This window comes from Xyrauchen texanus, chromosome 23 (assembly GCF_025860055.1).
Source record: "Xyrauchen texanus isolate HMW12.3.18 chromosome 23, RBS_HiC_50CHRs, whole genome shotgun sequence".
NCBI classification, from domain to species: domain Eukaryota; kingdom Metazoa; phylum Chordata; class Actinopteri; order Cypriniformes; family Catostomidae; genus Xyrauchen; species Xyrauchen texanus.
The window spans coordinates 3,907,714-3,925,463 of record NC_068298.1 but is presented as its reverse complement, the minus strand read 5'-3'; the positions used below and the strand labels follow the sequence as shown (position 1 = coordinate 3,925,463).

The window sequence follows — 17,750 nt, the reverse complement described above, 5'->3', positions numbered from 1 at the left end:
AAAGTGTTACACTGGTGCCAAAACCCGGGATAAGTTGAAGTACGTCCCATGGAGCCCTCCCAGCTGACCGAGATCCTCCAGTCCCTCGCCAGCCTGCATCAGAAGCAAGCCCTACTTGAGCTCCGCCAGGACCAGGATCGCTGGTTCTTCGAGATCTTGCGGGCTCAAGTAGAGGACTGGCTTGCAATCCAGAGCCTCCTCGGTCAGGAGAAAGCCCTGGCCATGACCCCGGACAGCCGCAGCCCCCTGCCAACGCTCCTGAAGATGGGGGTGGATGACGATGCCAAAGCCTTCATCGACCTGTTTGAGAGGACCTCAGTGATTTGGGGCTGGCCGCGTAACCATTGGGCGGCCAGGCTCCTCCCATTGCTGTCCGGGGAAGCCCAGCTCGCTGCCCAATAACTGCCGGCAGCTAACCTCCTGGCCTACGAGGACTTGAAGAGGGGCATCCTGCAGCGGGTAGGTCAGAGTCCTGAGTAGTACCGTCAGCTCTTCCGAACCCTGAAGCTGGGGAAGACCAACCGCCCGTTTGCATTCTCCCAACAGCTCCGAAGACGCTGTGAGAAGCAGATGAGTTTGTGAAGTTGTAAAGCACTGAAGTGGCTGATTAAAAGTCTCACCTGAGCCTGGAAAACCCGCTTCCCTGTGTTCTCCTTCCCTTCTGCTATAAAGTGTTACACTGGTGCCAAAACCCGGGATAAGTTGAAGTACGTCCCATGGAGCTCTCCCAGCTGACCGAGATCCTCCAGTCCCTCGCCAGCCTGCATCAGAACCATCAGCAAGCCCTGCTTGAGCTCCGCCAGGATCAGGATCGCTGGTTCTTCGAGATCTTGCGGGCTCAAGCAGAGGACCGTCATGCAAGTGGTGTGGCTCGTCAAACTGGTTGGCGTAATTTCCAATAACTGTTTCTTGTTACGGTGATAGACAGGGAGAGAGGAAAGATCTCAAAAAGCAGTCAAGACATGCCAGAGAGGAGAGAGATAGACACCAGTGTGCGGCATGAGATATTCTGAGAGTGTATGCAATTTAGAGCCTGTTTTTGAGTTTATGTTCAGAGAGTGTTTTCATTTGAGTAAAGAGTCCAAGTATTCAACAGTGTGCCGTGTGAGACAGCAAATAAAGTCTTGAACTGCTTCGTTGTTTCCCGACTCCTCCAGTGACTGAACGTCCAAACTTATCACACTGGTGCCGAAACACAGGAAGTTGTAAGAAGTTACGTCTTAATGGAGTCTTCGCCACTTGACATAGTGATCCAAACCCTCGGCAGTATCCAACGGAACCAACGATCGAGATGGGACGTATCAGATTCCGGTGAGTAGCAAGGGGGATACATACCAAGCTGTTCTGGCTGTTCCCAAACCTCCATCCACCAACTCTGTGTACATGATGGGGCACATGATAATTGGTTGAAGGAGCGGTGTGTGCACGGGGTTATTCACACGTATCCGGTGGTTACCATTGAGATACTATTCAGGGGTGCACTCAACAGAATACTGGCCTGTTTTTTTTGGCCATGCATTCACGTGGCCCAAAAGCGCCATTGCGCCCTCTACCACTAATCAAGGTACCCTTTGAAAGAATTGGTATATCAGAATGGACCGCAAACGGGCATCACCAGAGTACTCAAGTAGAGAGTAACTCTTACTTTCACAAATTACATAATAGACATTTACTCCCCTATATTACATTACATTAAAATGAAATACTTAAAAATGAAAATTCTGTCATCATTTACTCACCCTCATGCCATCCCAGATTCCACTTCCTTTCTTTTGCAGAACAGAAATGAAGTCATATACATCTGGGGTGGTATGAGGGTGAGTAAATAATGAAAATTGTCATTTTTGGGTGAGCTATCCCTTTAAGGGCTCTTGTCAGATCTGGATGAATTTGTCAACACCGGTCACATCACTTCTGAAGATATTGATTTAACCACTGGATTAATCTTGTTAATTACTTTTTTGCTGATTTATGTGATTTTGTTTAGTTTTAAAATGTTGCTACCCATTCACTTGCATTGTATGGACCTACAGCTACATAATCTTCATTTGAGTTCAGCAGATTAAATAAAGTCATATACATCTGGGGTGGCATGAGGGTGAGTAAATAATGAAAATTGTCATTTTTGGGTGAGCTATCCCTTTAAGGGCTCTTGTCAGATCTGGATGAATTTGTCAATATGAAGAGAGGTTTGGAAACATTTCAAGTAATTATTACAATGAAAATAACAAAGACATTATATATAATGTAAAGGAGAAAATGTAGCACGGTACTACCCACCTCTCATCCGGTAGCAGTGCCCCTGCGTAATATCTCAGCACGTAGTGTTGTGCGGGCACTCTTCAGAATAATCTCCCGATTGGGGATTCTGAAAGAAATTCCTCACGGATCAGGGCTCTATATTTATGTCACGAATACTACGCAAATTGTACGAATTATTAGGTATTAAATCGATTCCCACCACTGTTCACCACCCACAAACGGATGGGTTAGTGGAACGATTGAATAAAGACCTTAAAAATATGATTCGTAAATTCGTACACGAGGATGCTAGAAATTGGGATAAATTGCTCAAACCCTTGTTATTTGCAGTGCTAGAGGTCCCTGAAGCCTCCACAGGGTTTTCCCCATTCGAGCTACTGTTTGGGCATTGGCCGCATGGTGTGCTCGACATCATACAGGAAGCTTGGGAGGAGGCACCTTCAAACAGTAAAATCAAAATTCAGTATATTCTTGATCTTAGAGCAACTCCTCACTTTGGGTCAATTAACACAGGGGAATTTGCTCCAAGCTGAGGAACGTCAAAGCCGGCTGTATGACAGGGAAACTCGCACTGAGAGATAGAGTGCTTGTATTACTGGCCACCTTAAGCTCTAGATAACTCGCCAAGTGGCAAGGGCCCTTTGAGGTCACACGGTTAGTCGGGCGGGGCAGGTCAAGTTTACCACCTCTATCTCCTAAAAGCTTGGAGGGAGGCGGTCCCTGTGGCGTTGGCGATGGTAGTCCCCGAGAGGGCGGAGCTTGGTCCAGAGTTGATGCTCAAAACTAATCAATTCACCCCGGTACCGTGTGGAGACGACCTCTCACATCGCAGCTAACAGACATGGCAAGTTGCAAGCAGAACCGGTGGTGATGGTCCATATTGCCTCCCTGAATGCAAAAGATAGGTCGTTTAGGAAATGCTTGAGATGGGAGTAATAGAAGAGTCAAACAGCGATTGGGCCAGCCCCGTGGTTCTGGTACCTAAGAGCAATGGGACAGTCCAATTCTGTGTGGATTATTGAAAAGTGAATGCTGTGTCTAAATTTGATGCGTACCAAATGCCCTGGATTGATGAATTGTTCAATCGGTTGGGCGCGGCTCAAGTTTATTCAATACTGGATTTAACAAAGGGTTATTGGCAGATCCCCTTAATGCCAATCTCCCAAGAAAAAACAGCGTTTTCCACACCGTCCGGTTTACACCAATTTGTGAGCCTTCCATTCGGTTTGTAAGGGGCTCCTGCCACATTCCAGCATCTCGTGGACAAAATTCTCAGACCACATACGGCATATGCCGGCGCTTATCTAGATGATATCTTCATTTATTGTAATGATTGGCAGCGGCACATGCAACATCTGAAAGCTGTCCTGAGATCGCGGCGACGGGTGGGGCTAACAGCCAACCTGAAGAAGTGTGCAATTGGGCGGGTGTAATTTCGGCCCAAGTATGGTTCCACTTGGGCCATGGGCAGGTGCATCCACAAATGAACAAAACCGCAGTGATCGCGGCCTGCCCAGCACCCAAGATCAAAAAGGAGGTGAAACAGTTTCTGGGGCTGCTTGGCTACAACTGAAGGTTTGTGCCTAGATTCTCTGACGTCTGATGTTTATTATAATAACTCTCTGCAGTCCACTAAATATCTAGTGGCATGGATCTGCCTCAAGCTTGACATTTATAGCCATTTCTCTGGAACAGATGGAGAAAATATACTTGCAATATTTATTACACTATTGCAATATTTATTTTCAGTTCTCAGCAGATTTCTTGATTATCCAAAACCAGGCTCCAAGCACAGATGCCCCCTGTTGCATCAACAACTACAGGACCAAAATGCATGTGATTCATAATGTAAATGTTCACCACCGGCCACCTCAGAACCCTGAGCAACATGGAAGTATGAAGAAACGAGAATGGATGGTTCCCGGTCATCTTCTGCCAGCCACATTCCTCAAGCAATCAGACTTTAATCCATGCCTACAGACCAGGAGGTACTACAAATAGAGTACCAGTTTGTTTGATGTTCAAAACAGTCTTTGAAAACTTTTTGATGGTTAGCAGACTTGCTGCACTTGCTTTGATTTGGTTTGACCGAAGACTTTATTTTCCATTTCTACAGATAAAAAAAACATTGTTGTCATTAACTATTTACTAGTTTGTACCTTGCCTGTCAGACATGATGTTAAAGTGCCTTGGAAGCCTGCCTGAAACCAGTTTCCTGCGCTTCTTTCTTACAAAAACAGACATTGGCACTGTTTCTCCAACAGAGGCCGCCATTGTATTATTTGGGATGCGAGAAAACCTTCACTCAGTGCTTTAGTCACATTTTAAATGGCTTGAATATGTCAGTCCAACAACAACAACAACAAAAGCATAGGCTAAGTGCAAATAGTGTTAGATGCTATTTTAAAAATATCCTTGGAGAAACCAAGAATGCCAATATTAGTTATTTATGTGCAGTGCAATTCATGGTTTAAGATTAGTAAACTAAGTAAGTGTTAAGGTCCAGTGTTAAAACAAATATATATATATATATATATATATGAACCAGTGGTGGAGCTAGGGGGTGGCCGTGGCCACCATGGACTGAAGCCTGGCCACCCCATTGGCAATTGCCGTTTTTGAGCACAAGACTTAACATGTACTGCTCGAAAACTTCTCCCTACCCTGCCACCTGTTACGTCTGAGCAACGAGGCAGTCGAGGAGATGCAGATCCTAATGCAGTTTAGACTTTTATTAAATGAACAAACGAATAAACAAAGGAAAAACCCACAAGGGGGAAATAAACTTAAACGGAGAACCAGGGCAAACATAAACAGAGAACTAGGGCAGCAAACATTCCTGCACACACATCAAACAACGACCGACAATGACTAACAAAGAACCAGGGTTTAAATACACAAAGGAACAAACGAGGGAATGAGGGACACCTGGGGCAACAATCAGGGGAAAACCAATCATGAAAAGAAACTACAAAGGACTACAAAAACCAAACAGGAAACAGGAACTAAACTAAACTTCAACATAAAAGCACAGAAACAAAAGACAACAGTGAACATGACAGCATAAAAGAAACTACAAAGGACTACAAAAACCAAAACAGGAACTAAACTAAACTTCAAAATAACAGTACAAAAAACAAAAGACAACAGGGAACATAACATAACCCCCCCTCAAAAGGACCGGATTCCAGACTGTCCTAAAGAAAACGACAAGAACAACAAACACAAATAAATGTCCAAGGGGTGAGGGACTGGAACAGGGGGAAAACAGACAGACCAAAGGGGGCACAAGGGGTACAGGGACAGTCCATGGGGGCACAAGGGGCAATTAGGCAGTCCATGGGGGCACAAGGGGCAATTAGGCAGTCCACGGGGGCACGAGGGGCAATTAGGTAGACCAGGGATGCCAAGAGGGCAGACAGGCAGTCCACGAAGGCGCAAGGGGCCGACAGGTAGACCAAGGAGGCCGAGAGGGCAGGCAGGCAGTCTATGGGGGTGTGAGACGGGGCCAGGGTCAGGTGGCCTGGGGAGCCTCCACCGGGTAGGAACAGGTTTAGGAGGCCAGGGAGGTGGCCACAAGACAAGGACCGGTTCAGGAGGTCTGGGAGGTGGCCACAGGACAGGGACAGGTTTAGGTGGCTTAGGAGGTGGCCGTAGGGCAAGGGCTGGTTCAGGGGGCCTGGGAGGAAGATTGGACACTAGGGGAGCTGGCGGAGCCAAGGAGGACTTCTGAGGCGGAGCAGTTGCAGACTTGGGTGGCGGCGCCGAAGGAGGCATAGGCAAGGCCGCAGGAGACCCTGGGGGCGGAGCAGAGGCAGGCAGAGCCGTGGGAGACACTGTGGGCGGAGTAGAGGCAGGTTGAGCCATGGCAGACTCAGGTGGTGAGGCCTTGGGTGGACCAGGAGGCGGAACCGTGGTGGGCGGGGCCAAGAAGGACTTTGGAGGCGGAGCCGTAGAAGACTCAGGAGGCGGAGCTGTGGGAGGCAGAACCATGGAAAGCTCTGGAAGCTCAGGGGGCAGAGCTGTGGGAGACTCAGGAGGCAGAGCTGAGGGAGGCGGAGCCGAGGAAGGTAGGTCGAGGAAGGCTTGGGAGGCTCAGGAGGCAGAGCCGAGGGAGGCGGAACCATGGAAAGCTCTGGAGGCTCAAGGGGCGGAGCCGGGGGAGGCTCAGGAGGCAAAGCCGAGGAAGGCTCAGGAGGCAGAGCCGAGGAAGGCTTTAGGGGCGGAGACCTGGAAGGCTCTGGAGGTGAAGCCGAGGGAGGTGGTGCCGTAGGCAGCTCTAGAGGCGGAGGCCTGGAAGGCTCTGGAGGTGAAGCCGAGGGAGGGTGCGCCGTAGGATGCTCTAGAGGCGGAGCCCTAGAAGGTTCTGGAGTCTCTGGGAGAAGACCTGCAGGAGGCTCGGGAAGCGGAGCCCAGGAAGGCTCGAGAGACTTGAGGGGCGGAGCCCTGGGAGGCTCGAGAGGCTTGAGGGGCGGAGCCCTGGGAGGCTTGAGGGGCGGAGCTCTGGGAGGCTTGAGGGGCGGAGCCCTGGGAGGCTCGAGAGGCGGAGCCCTGGAAGGCTCGAGAGGCTCGAGAGGCGGAGCCCTGGGAGGCTCGGGAAGCTCGAGAGGCGGAGCCCTGGGAGGCTCGAGAGGCGGAGCCCTGGGAGGCTCGAGAGGCGGAGCCCTGGGAGGCTCGAGAGACTTGGGAGGCGGAGCCCTAGGAGGCTCGGAAGGCGGAGCTCTGGAAAGCTCAGAAGGCGGAGCTCTGGAAAGCTCGGGAAGCTCGGGAGGCGGAGCTCTAAGAAGCTCGGGAGGCGGAGCTCTGGAAAGCTCGGGAGGCGGAGCTCTGGAAAGCTCAGGAGGCGGAGCTCTGGAAAGCTCGGAAGGCGGAGCTCTGGAAAGCTCGGGAGGTGGAGCTCTGGAAAGGTCGGGAGGCTCGGAAGGCGGAGCTCTGGAAAGCTCGGGAGGTGGAGCTCTGGAAAGCTCGGAAGGCGGAGCTCTGGAAAGCTCGGGAGGCTCAGAAGGCGGAGCTCTAAGAAGCTCGGTAGGCGGAGCTCTGGAAAGCTCGGTAGGCGGAGCTCTGGAAAGCTCAGGAGGCTCGGACTCTTGGACGGGCGTGACCACTGGCGCTGGCTCAGGGACGGTCGAGGCTACAGGCGCTGGCTCAGGGACGGTCGAGGCTACAGGCGCTGGCTCAGGGACGGTCGAGGCTACAGGCGCTGGCTCACTGACCTCTGAGGCGACAGGCACTGGCTCACTGACCTCTGAGGCGACAGGCACTGGCTCACTGACCTCTGAGGTGACAGGCACTGGCTCACTGACTTCTGGGGCTAAGGGCTCTGGCTCGTTGACCGTGGCTGACGTGGGCTCTGGCTCGCAGACCGGGGAAGGCGTGGGCTCTGGCTCGCAGACCGGGGAAGGCGTGGGCCGGGAGGCGGACGCCTGACTTCTCCTCCTCCGGGTGGACGAAGTTGGCCATGCGGGTTCAAGGGAAGCCATAGGCTTGGGGGGTTGTTCGCTGACAGGATGGGCTGGTGTGTCAGGGAGCGGTGAGCTGCACGCTAGTAGGGACGTTCCCAGGTAGTCACGGAAAGTGCAGCCGGGCGCTGCCTGTGGCACCTGCTCCCTCAGGCGAGGGGTTCAAGCTGCTCCTGAAAAAGATCATCAGTGCAGAGTCCGGGAAGTCAGTAGCGTTCGCCAGGAGGAGGAAGTAGCGAGCGTGGTCTACAAGTGGGTAGTGTTCTTGCTGCAGATTGAGCAGCCGACATTTGGCCCGAATAGCTGCTGGAGCCATGTGTGGGTCGGTCGTTCTGAGCAGCGAGGCAGACGAGGAGATGCGGATCCAAATGCAGTTTAGACTTTTATTAAATGAACAAACGAATAAACAAAGGAAAAACCCACAAGGGGGAAATAAACTTAAACGGAGAACCAGGGCAAACATAAACAGAGAAATAGGGCAGCAAACATTCCTGCACACACATCAAACAACGACCGACAATGACTAAACAAACAACCAGGGTTTAAATACACAAAGGAACAAACGAGGGAATGAGGGACACCTGGGGCAACAATCAGGGGAAAACCAATCATGAAAAGAAACTACAAAGGACTACAAATGAAACTACAAAGGACTACAAAAACCAAACAGGAGACAGGAACTAAACTAAACTTCAACATAAAAGCACAGAAACAAAAGACAACAGTGAACATGACAGCATAAAAGAAACTACAAAGGACTACAAAAACCAAAACAGGAACTAAACTAAACTTCAAAATAACAGTACAAAAAACAAAAGACAACAGGGAACATAACACCACCCCTGTGGAAAAACTCCTGGCTCCACCCCTGTTATGAATGTAGGATTAATGACTAATATCTTTGATGTCCATCCTGGATTAACTGCAGAAGTTCACATAGTTGCATTGTCCTTTGTTAGTTGGCTGATGAAGGGTTTTGTTGGCAGTTCATTTATAGTCTATGTATAGTATAGTAAGAGTGTAGTCCATCAATAGACATAGGTGATGCAGGCTGAGATCAATGAGGTGCATCGCAGTTCAACCAGCAGGGTAGGATTGCACCAACCATGCGTAGGTTCTCACGTAAACTGGGACGTAAAGTTCAAACTAAGGGCTTCGTAACTACTAGTTAGTTTGTAATTAAGTCAGTACTTAATTTGGTTGCACCACCTGTTCTTAAGGTAAGACTTAACTAGTAGGTCGTAATCTCTCTGTAAAGTGATGCATAGTCACATAATATGACGTTTACCTAAATTGATCCAATAAACAGCCTTCAGGTTTGTTCATATAAGTGTTAAAAAGCCGTGAATTTAAGTTTTATCTCATTACGACTGATGTTCAAACCTTGCATGTTAGCGTAACTGTCAGCTGTAATAAATAATATCCCCATTAAACCACAATATGTAATAAAAGAAGATTTCATTACTGATATATTTATGTAAATAACAACACAGGAAACTGCACCAGCTCGGGTTCATGCTGAAGCAGTTACGTTTTCTACATAATGTTTTCTCCCGTAAATTTAAACGAGTGTAAATATTTTGTTTATATGTAGGGTTACGTTCTACCTGAGTTTAATGATGCAACACTCACATATTTAGGAGAGCGTAAATTATGACTTAGTGGCCATTTACGCCACAGTTGGGCTACGTTGTAACTTCCAGTAAGTATAGCTGGTGCAACCGGCCCCTGGTCATTTTGGTGAGGTCTATCCTATGTCCAAGGTTCAGACAGTAGCCAAGTACATTCACAATGTTTAACGAAATAAAAATATTTTTAAAGATAATTAATACATGTTTTCCAGTTTTTACAACAATACAGTGATTTAATAAAACAATATTTACCTACATACATTTTTACCAAACAAAACTAAAATTATTTTTATTTATTTATCTATTTTTTGTGCTAAACTACTTCTTCTACGCCCAGTAACATTTTGGAATTCAGTTGTTATTTATTAATATAACTAGGTCTGTCGATTTAACGTGTTAATTCAGTGAGATTAATTTGACTAAAAATATGGATAACTTTTATGCTGATTTGTGTGATTTTTGGAGTTTCAAAATTATGGCACCCATTCACTTGCATTGTATGGAACAAAAGAGCTGAAATATTCTTCTAAAAATCATAATTAGTGTTCTGCAAAAGAAAGAAAGTCATACACATCTGGGATGGCATGATGGGGAGTAAATGATGAGAGAATTTACAATTTTGGGTGAACTATTCCCCAAGAGCTCGGACTCTATTTGAACACTGCTTTAGTCTAGGCCCCCCTTCAGCACAGTCAACCATACTTCCAAAATATCTGAAATACTTTTTTTTTTGACAAAACACTATAGTGTCTTGTGATATATTAGTCAATAATAGAGCTATAAATTGTGACAGAATGTCTGTTTTGTCGATGCACTGTCTGATAATGCTGTTGCAGTAGATGTTATTCACAGTTTGATTTATTGCATAACAACATTCCATTAAATTCAATTGAGTAATCTTTAATAATATAAAATACAAAAATAGAAATGTAAAATATTATTAATTTAATTGTATTAAACATTAAATAGTTCAATTGGATGGAATTTTGTAATGACAAATATTTATTTTTGGGTGTGGCCTAAGCCACTCGCATAACACAAACTCACAAAAACTCACATCATAATTAATAACTAGATGTTATATTAATTTTGGGATCCACCAATCATAAATAACATGGCAAAGATTAGATTGTAGATTAGATTACAGAGGCGGACATCATTTAGAATAGGGGTGGGGAACGTCAGGCCTGATCTCACATAAAATTCGGCAAATGTGTGTCGATTTTTCTTTCGATGAAATCTGTATACATTGACCGAACCCCCCCCATTTTCTCCCCAATTTGGAATGCCCAATTCCCAATGTAGTGAATTGCCTCAATCCGGGTGGCATAGGACGAATCTCAACTGCTTCGTAGTGCATGTGGAGGCATCACGCTATTCTGCACAGCCTCCATGCACAGCCCATAACGCACCCCACCGAGAGCAAGAACCGCACATTGTAGCAACCTCAAGGAGGTTACCCCATGTGACTCTACCCTCCCTAGCAACCGGGCCAATTTGGTTGCTTAGGAGACCTGGCTGGAGTCACTGAGCACGCCCTGGAATCAAACTCGTGACTCCAGGGGTGGTAGCCAGCATCAATACTTGCTGAGCTACACAGGCCCCACATGTTGACTGATTTTGAAAACATCTCCAGAGACTAAAGCTGTAAGTGTTTCAGAGCATAGAAAGAAGTGTGACATCCAATTATATCCAGGAGAGGCCGCCAGAAGCCAGTTGTAAAAATAATTGTTTTCAGCTGAACAGGGTTCAAACAGTGAAGAGAAATGCTTATTTTATTTAATCTACCCACCAACCAAAACCATTTCTAACCCGAAACATTATTAGACACAAAATGCAATGTTAGGGATAAAAATGCAACCTCCTTTTCATGCTCATGATTGTTTATTCTAACGTGATCACTTCCTCCTTTGAATGGGGATTGAACTGTGGTCTTCCATGCAACTGATGCAATGCAGTAACAGTTGTGCCATAATGGAAAGTGATTGTTGTTGAGCTGTTCCGAATATGTCCGATGGGAGATAGGGCTTGTCAGTGAGTCGGCACACTGTTGCCGATCCTTGGGTACCGGAACTTTCTGAAACAGCATTCTGACTTCCCGTGTGATCATGTTGGTATAAGGCCAGTGTGCCGTTTTACCCCACCCGCCAGGCTATTTCTAACAATTATTTAAAAAAAGCATATAAATAAATAAATGGACTTGATTCCATTAACTGTAAAAAATTAAAAATACAATTAAAATGATGATTGAATATAATTTTAAATAATAACAACATAAAAATATTGCATAATAGAAAGACCTTTATGTTTAATTTTTCTTAGTGCATGAGCACCTAACAGAATAGGTACGTTAATTTCAACCTACAATCAGGAATTGCATGCAGTTGTATGGCCTGTGAATAATTTTGGTAAATACTCGAATGGCCCTTAATAGAAAAAGTTTCCCCACCCCTGATTTTGAAGGTAATTTAGCCTTCTTGATCAGTGGTATAGCCAGAAACAAGACTCTGGGTGTGCCACAGGAAAACTGGGTGTGCAACGACTAAAGCACGTGATCGTTAACAAATACTTCATCAATTTCTTTTTAGCTGTAATTCTTCTTTTGGCCCTGTTTTACATTTTAATTACTTAACTAACAAATTAAACCACCCTACTGTTAATGTATCAAAATATAAGGCTTAATAAGTCAAAAATAAAATTCAAATAAATTGTTTTGGAATGACTCCAAAATAAGCTTAAGACACAGATATAAATGATGGGACAATTTGCGCTATACAGGAAAATTGACAAAAATACATTAGGTTTTAGATTTAGGTCATTTGTTAAAAAAACGGTAACACTTTACCATACAGGTGCATTAATAAGCATTAATTAATGCTTAACTAATGCACAGATAATACTGAGTTAATGTATTACTCATGATTAAATAAGCCATTAATTAATGATTAACTAATGCACAGATAATAATGAGTTAATGTACATTTACATTTGGCAGATGCTTTTATCCAAAGTGACTTACAGTGCAATTATTACAGGGACAATCCCCCCGGAGCAACCTGGAGTTAAGTGCATTGCTCAAGGGCCCAATAGTGGCATTTTGGTGGTGCTGGGGCTTGAACCCCCAACCTTCTGGTCAGTAACCCTTAGCCTCAACCACTGAGCCACCACTGCCCCATGTATTACTCATGATTAAATAAGCCATTAATTAATGATTAACTAATGCTCAGATAATAATGAGTTAATGTATGACTCATGATTAACTAATGCACAGATAATAATGAGTTAATTTATTACTCATGATTAACTAAGCCATTAATTAATGATTAACTAATGCACAGATAATAATGAGTTAATGTATTACTCATGATTAAATAAGCCATTAATTAATGATTAACTAATGCACAGATAATAATGAGTTAATGTATGACTCATGATTAACTAAGCCATTAATTAATGATTGCCACTTCAGAAACTAATAAAGAGTCTGTCTGATTAATATATTAAGTCATATGAATTGGTATTAATTAAATGTGTCATCATGGATTAATTCCCAAACAACTTATTATATATAGAACTAATAGTGTTAATTAATGTGTTAATTACCACAATAAGCTAAAGCCATGTATTTGAACTTCCACCCAATACGGGTGCAATAATATGCATTAATAATTGCTTAATTACTGCATTATTACAGCAAATTCATGACAAATTCAGACAGACTCTTTATTAGTTGCTGATGTCGCAATCATTAATTAATGGCTTAGTTAATCATGAATCACACATTAACTCATTATTATATGTGCATTAGTTAAGCATTAATTAATGCTTATTAATGAACCTGTATTGTAAAGTGTAAACAAAAAAACTAATTGTGGAAGAGAAATGCGTAGTGAACTGTGTTGAACAGAAAAATGCACAACTGTAAGAAGACTTCAAATCTTTTATGAACTTTCTTTGTATTTATGGAGCACAAAGAGGTTTGGTTCATAATAAAAACAGAAAATAACACAATCGTTACATGAATTATCAAGCCAGTATATGGTAAGTAGACTGCAGATTGTGCATAATAGATTTGAGTATCAGCACAGGATCATTTACTGAACCAATAATTGAAATATAAATTAAATCTGTCATCTATACAGGCAGATAAGTCTGATCTTTAAATCAAGCAGAATTAAAAACAACTTAGTGGCGTGTAACACGTTAACGACATATTGACTAATGATTGCGAGAAAAGGTACAGTATAGCTTACCTTTTCAATTGCATTCTCCAAATATTCCACAATATGCATAATATTTTGTAATTGGGTAAGAAAATTAATTATGTGCTTGGTTCCTCAGTCACTCGTCATGTGTCTATTGCAAGACTGCGCATGTAATCTGAGATGGCCTCTAACACACCTGGTGTTATTATTGTCATTAGGGGTTCAAGCCCGAAGGGCTGAAACCCTATTGTAATTGTAAGGATTTTTGTTATTATTTTTATTATTCTGTCCTAAAACGTATCGTGCAGACCAAACCGTAAGTCGTAGAGAGCTGAAAAGCTAAAGTGATCATGTTAACGTTTGGCCCATAACTCCTAAACCTTTTGTCGCACACTTAAGTGTCTTACATCGTTGGATTTCTTGGCCCAAGATGAACAAAACATATACCGACGATTTCATTTCCGTTATGAAAATGTTCACGCTAATTTGCATAATTAAAAAAAACTACTTTTCGAACTCCTCCTACACCGTATGTCCGATTCGCACGAAAATTGGGGTGTGCCTACTATGAACCCTCCTGATCAAGTGATATCAAAGGAATTTTAATTCGTTGAAGCGTTGCAAAGATATGAGCCAACGAATTTGGTCAGGCCTCATCCGTTTTGTGTGTATTGACCAATATATACCAAACACAAAGGCCAAATGTTACAAAACTTTATATACATGTACAACAGCACATTTTGAGTTTGCATACAAAATCGTGAAAAAATGTGCCTATAGGGGGCGCTACAACTAAAAAATGCTCATAACTCCGCAACTGTATTATCAATGAAGTTGAAAATGTGTATGCTTCTTGAAGGGGCCAAATGCTTACATATTCTACAATATGACTCAGACAAATAAAAAAACATGGCCCCTGGCCATGCAGCAGCCAATCATATTTCAGCAAAATGGCTGTATAAATGGCATGTAAATTATTGTATATTATCTGATGTTACCTGCTATTGTGAACTACATCTAGGACTCCCTAGGTTCAGTAATTATCAAAGAAAAGTTGAACTTCATTTATTTCTTTAGTTATTTAGGGGTTGCATTTATAATGCGGGTTTGAGCCTATATTTCCTAAAATAAATATTCAAACTTCTAAAACCTCTAAAGCACACCCGTTGCTACGCTACTGTTCCTGATAAAGCAGTTTTGATATTGTAAAATAGCTAAAATAATACAATTTAGAAAATTTACATTTTCATGAACATATTCAGCCCTTTTAACTGTCTTTGTAAGCATGTTCTTGAATAAAATAACACATAATAGGCAGCTTTATTTTTGTCTAAATTAGCTAACGCAAGCAAACTGGCTGGTATTTTGGGATCAGTTGGACCACGGGATATTCTCACGGATATGCAAATAAAATATGTACCATTGAGATTATTTGATAAAAGTTTCATTCATGTAGTAGCGTCTTTGATGGTTACACAATGGATTACAATTATGTTCTCTTAGTCTGTCTAGCTACACTGTTCACATTGAGGTTTATTTTCAAATAGGACTTCCTATAATGTGTCAATCAAGTGTGTAGGAACTAGGCCTGTTTGTAGAGACTGTACAAATAAGTTAGTTTTAGAAATATAAAAAATAACAGTCATTGTGTAAACATGTTAAAATCATTTTAATATCAAATAAATATCATCCAAAATACAATATCTAGATCTCATTATGAGACATCAGTGTGTATCCGCTGTACATTAATAAGCATATAATGTAAATGAGTGGTTTCCAGGACAGATTCAAACGTATTCTCAGCGTATCTCATGACACGTATTAAACGCCCTTGTATTCTTGATCAGGTGAACCACCCTGCAGTTTCTCTCCATGAACAGTGCTGGATGATCTCAACACAAATCTACCAAGTTTTCATAAAAAACATTCAAATCTTCCTTCCTAAAGAAGGTCTAAACATGTTCTGCTCTGTTCCTAAAACCAAATCAATGGAAATAGCAATCTTTTAACAGATATCCTAGTCAAAACAACAAAGAAAATATGTAATAAATAAGTAATAAATAGAATAGCAGGACCCGGGAACAGTGGAGCGTTTCTGAGACTCTGCCGTGGGTATGTGGGGTAGTGTCGTATACATGTTCTCGCTCTCCTTATTTCTATGCTTGTGACTTTGGCACTCTGGTGAAGATCTAGAGAGAGAGAGAGAGAGAGAGAGGAAAGTAGGTCGTTACACATTGCTCGTTATCTTTATTTGCAGAACACACTATGCAAGGACTCTTTATTTCCCTTTCAGGTACAACTATAGCAAACCCTGTGGGTGAATCTTGAGGCATATTTCACCCCTCAAAAATAAGAAATAATATTTTGTATAAGACAATCAAGTCTATTTTTAAGACCATTATGATTTTTTCCATTATGACATTATTTTTATGAAAATTAAGCACATTTAACCCTTCAAATTCTTATTACTTTAATGCAGTGGTTTTACAGTTGAGTATTTTTTTTTTGCTAAACCGATTATTCTTAATGATGATTCTCAATACTATATATATATACTATTGTTTTATTAGTACTGTAATAGAGTAATTAGTCCTTTATCATTTAAATAAAATATCATAGTATATATATACTATTATATTTTCTATTTTATTATATATATATATATAATAACATTTTAAATACTATATATATTTACAACTTTATAATATACAAAGTAATATAAATATATATATATATACAGTATATAAAACTATATTACTTTATAATATATATATATATATATATACATTTATATAAAGTTGTAAATATATATACAGTATTTAAAACGTTATTATATGTATATATGTATATATATATATATATATATATATATATATATATATATATATATATATATATATATATAATTTTTATTTATAATTATTTTATATATATATATATATATATATATATATATAATAATATAAAGTATAAATATGTTATATGTATTTATATATATATATATATTATATATATATATATATATATATATATATATATATACATATAATAACGTTTTAAATACTGTATATATATTTACAACTTTATATAAATGTATATATATATATATATATATAAAGTAATATAGTATTATATACTGTATATATATATATATTTATATTACTTTGTATATTATAAAGTTGTAAATATATATAGTATTTAAAACATTATATATATAATAAAATGGAAAATATAATAGTATATATATATATATATATATATATATATATATATATATATATATATATATGTATATATATATATATATATATATATATATATATATATATATATATATAAAATAATATAAAGTTTTATTTTTATATATATTTATATATAACATTTTAATTGTAAAGTTATTTATATATATATATATATATACAAATAGAAAGTTGTAAATATATATAGTATTTCAAATGTATTATATGTATATATATATATATATATATATATATATATATATATATATATATATATATATATATATATATATATAAAATAAAATAATTATAAATGTATAATTATAAAATATATATATTATATATAATTGTAAAGCTATATATATATATATTACAGTTTTAAATACTATATATATATATATATATATATATATATATATATATATATATATATATATATATACACACAGATTTATATTACTTTATAATATATATATATATACTGTAAGTATTTCACAATCCTGAAAATAGCAAACAAATAGGCTTCATTTACTTTGGGCAAAGTATCATTTCTTATTTCTTTTGATTTTGGGATTAACCCACTTACATACAGAAATAGTTTGAGAAATTGCAGTTTAATAAAACACGAATATAAATGATTTAGTTTTGAACTAACCATATTTAGGAGAGTCTGAAAATTCTGCACATATGTTCGACCGTCAACCATGGGGTAAGAGTCACATGATTTGCATTGGGATTCCTGAAACAGAACGACATACAAACACATCAGAACTGTCTTAAAATGTGTGTGAAATCAGGTCATTGCAGGAGTTATTGTTGTTTGGCCTTGATTCTCACCAGTATCTCTTTCTGACTGCAACTGGACACACTATTTTTCTGTGAAAATGAAGAATAAATAAAATATTAAAATGATAAAAGTTGTATGTCCATTCAAAAGCATGCATGCATTTACAT

At 40.5% G+C, this 17,750-nt stretch overlaps 1 protein-coding gene across 1 annotated transcript in view; it reads right to left on the bottom strand.

The window, feature by feature from the left end:
* Window positions 1-674: 674 nt before the first annotated feature.
* The window catches only part of LOC127663256 (uncharacterized), an 18,383-nt gene continuing 1,307 nt past the window's right edge, over window positions 675-17,750 (bottom strand). Inside the window, exons 4-6 of the mRNA XM_052154775.1 lie at window positions 17,634-17,672; window positions 17,452-17,535; window positions 675-908 (exon numbers count right to left, since the gene is read on the bottom strand). Coding sequence (XP_052010735.1) covers window positions 675-908; window positions 17,452-17,535; window positions 17,634-17,672 — 357 coding nt within the window. The remainder of the gene's footprint in view (window positions 909-17,451; window positions 17,536-17,633; window positions 17,673-17,750) is intronic.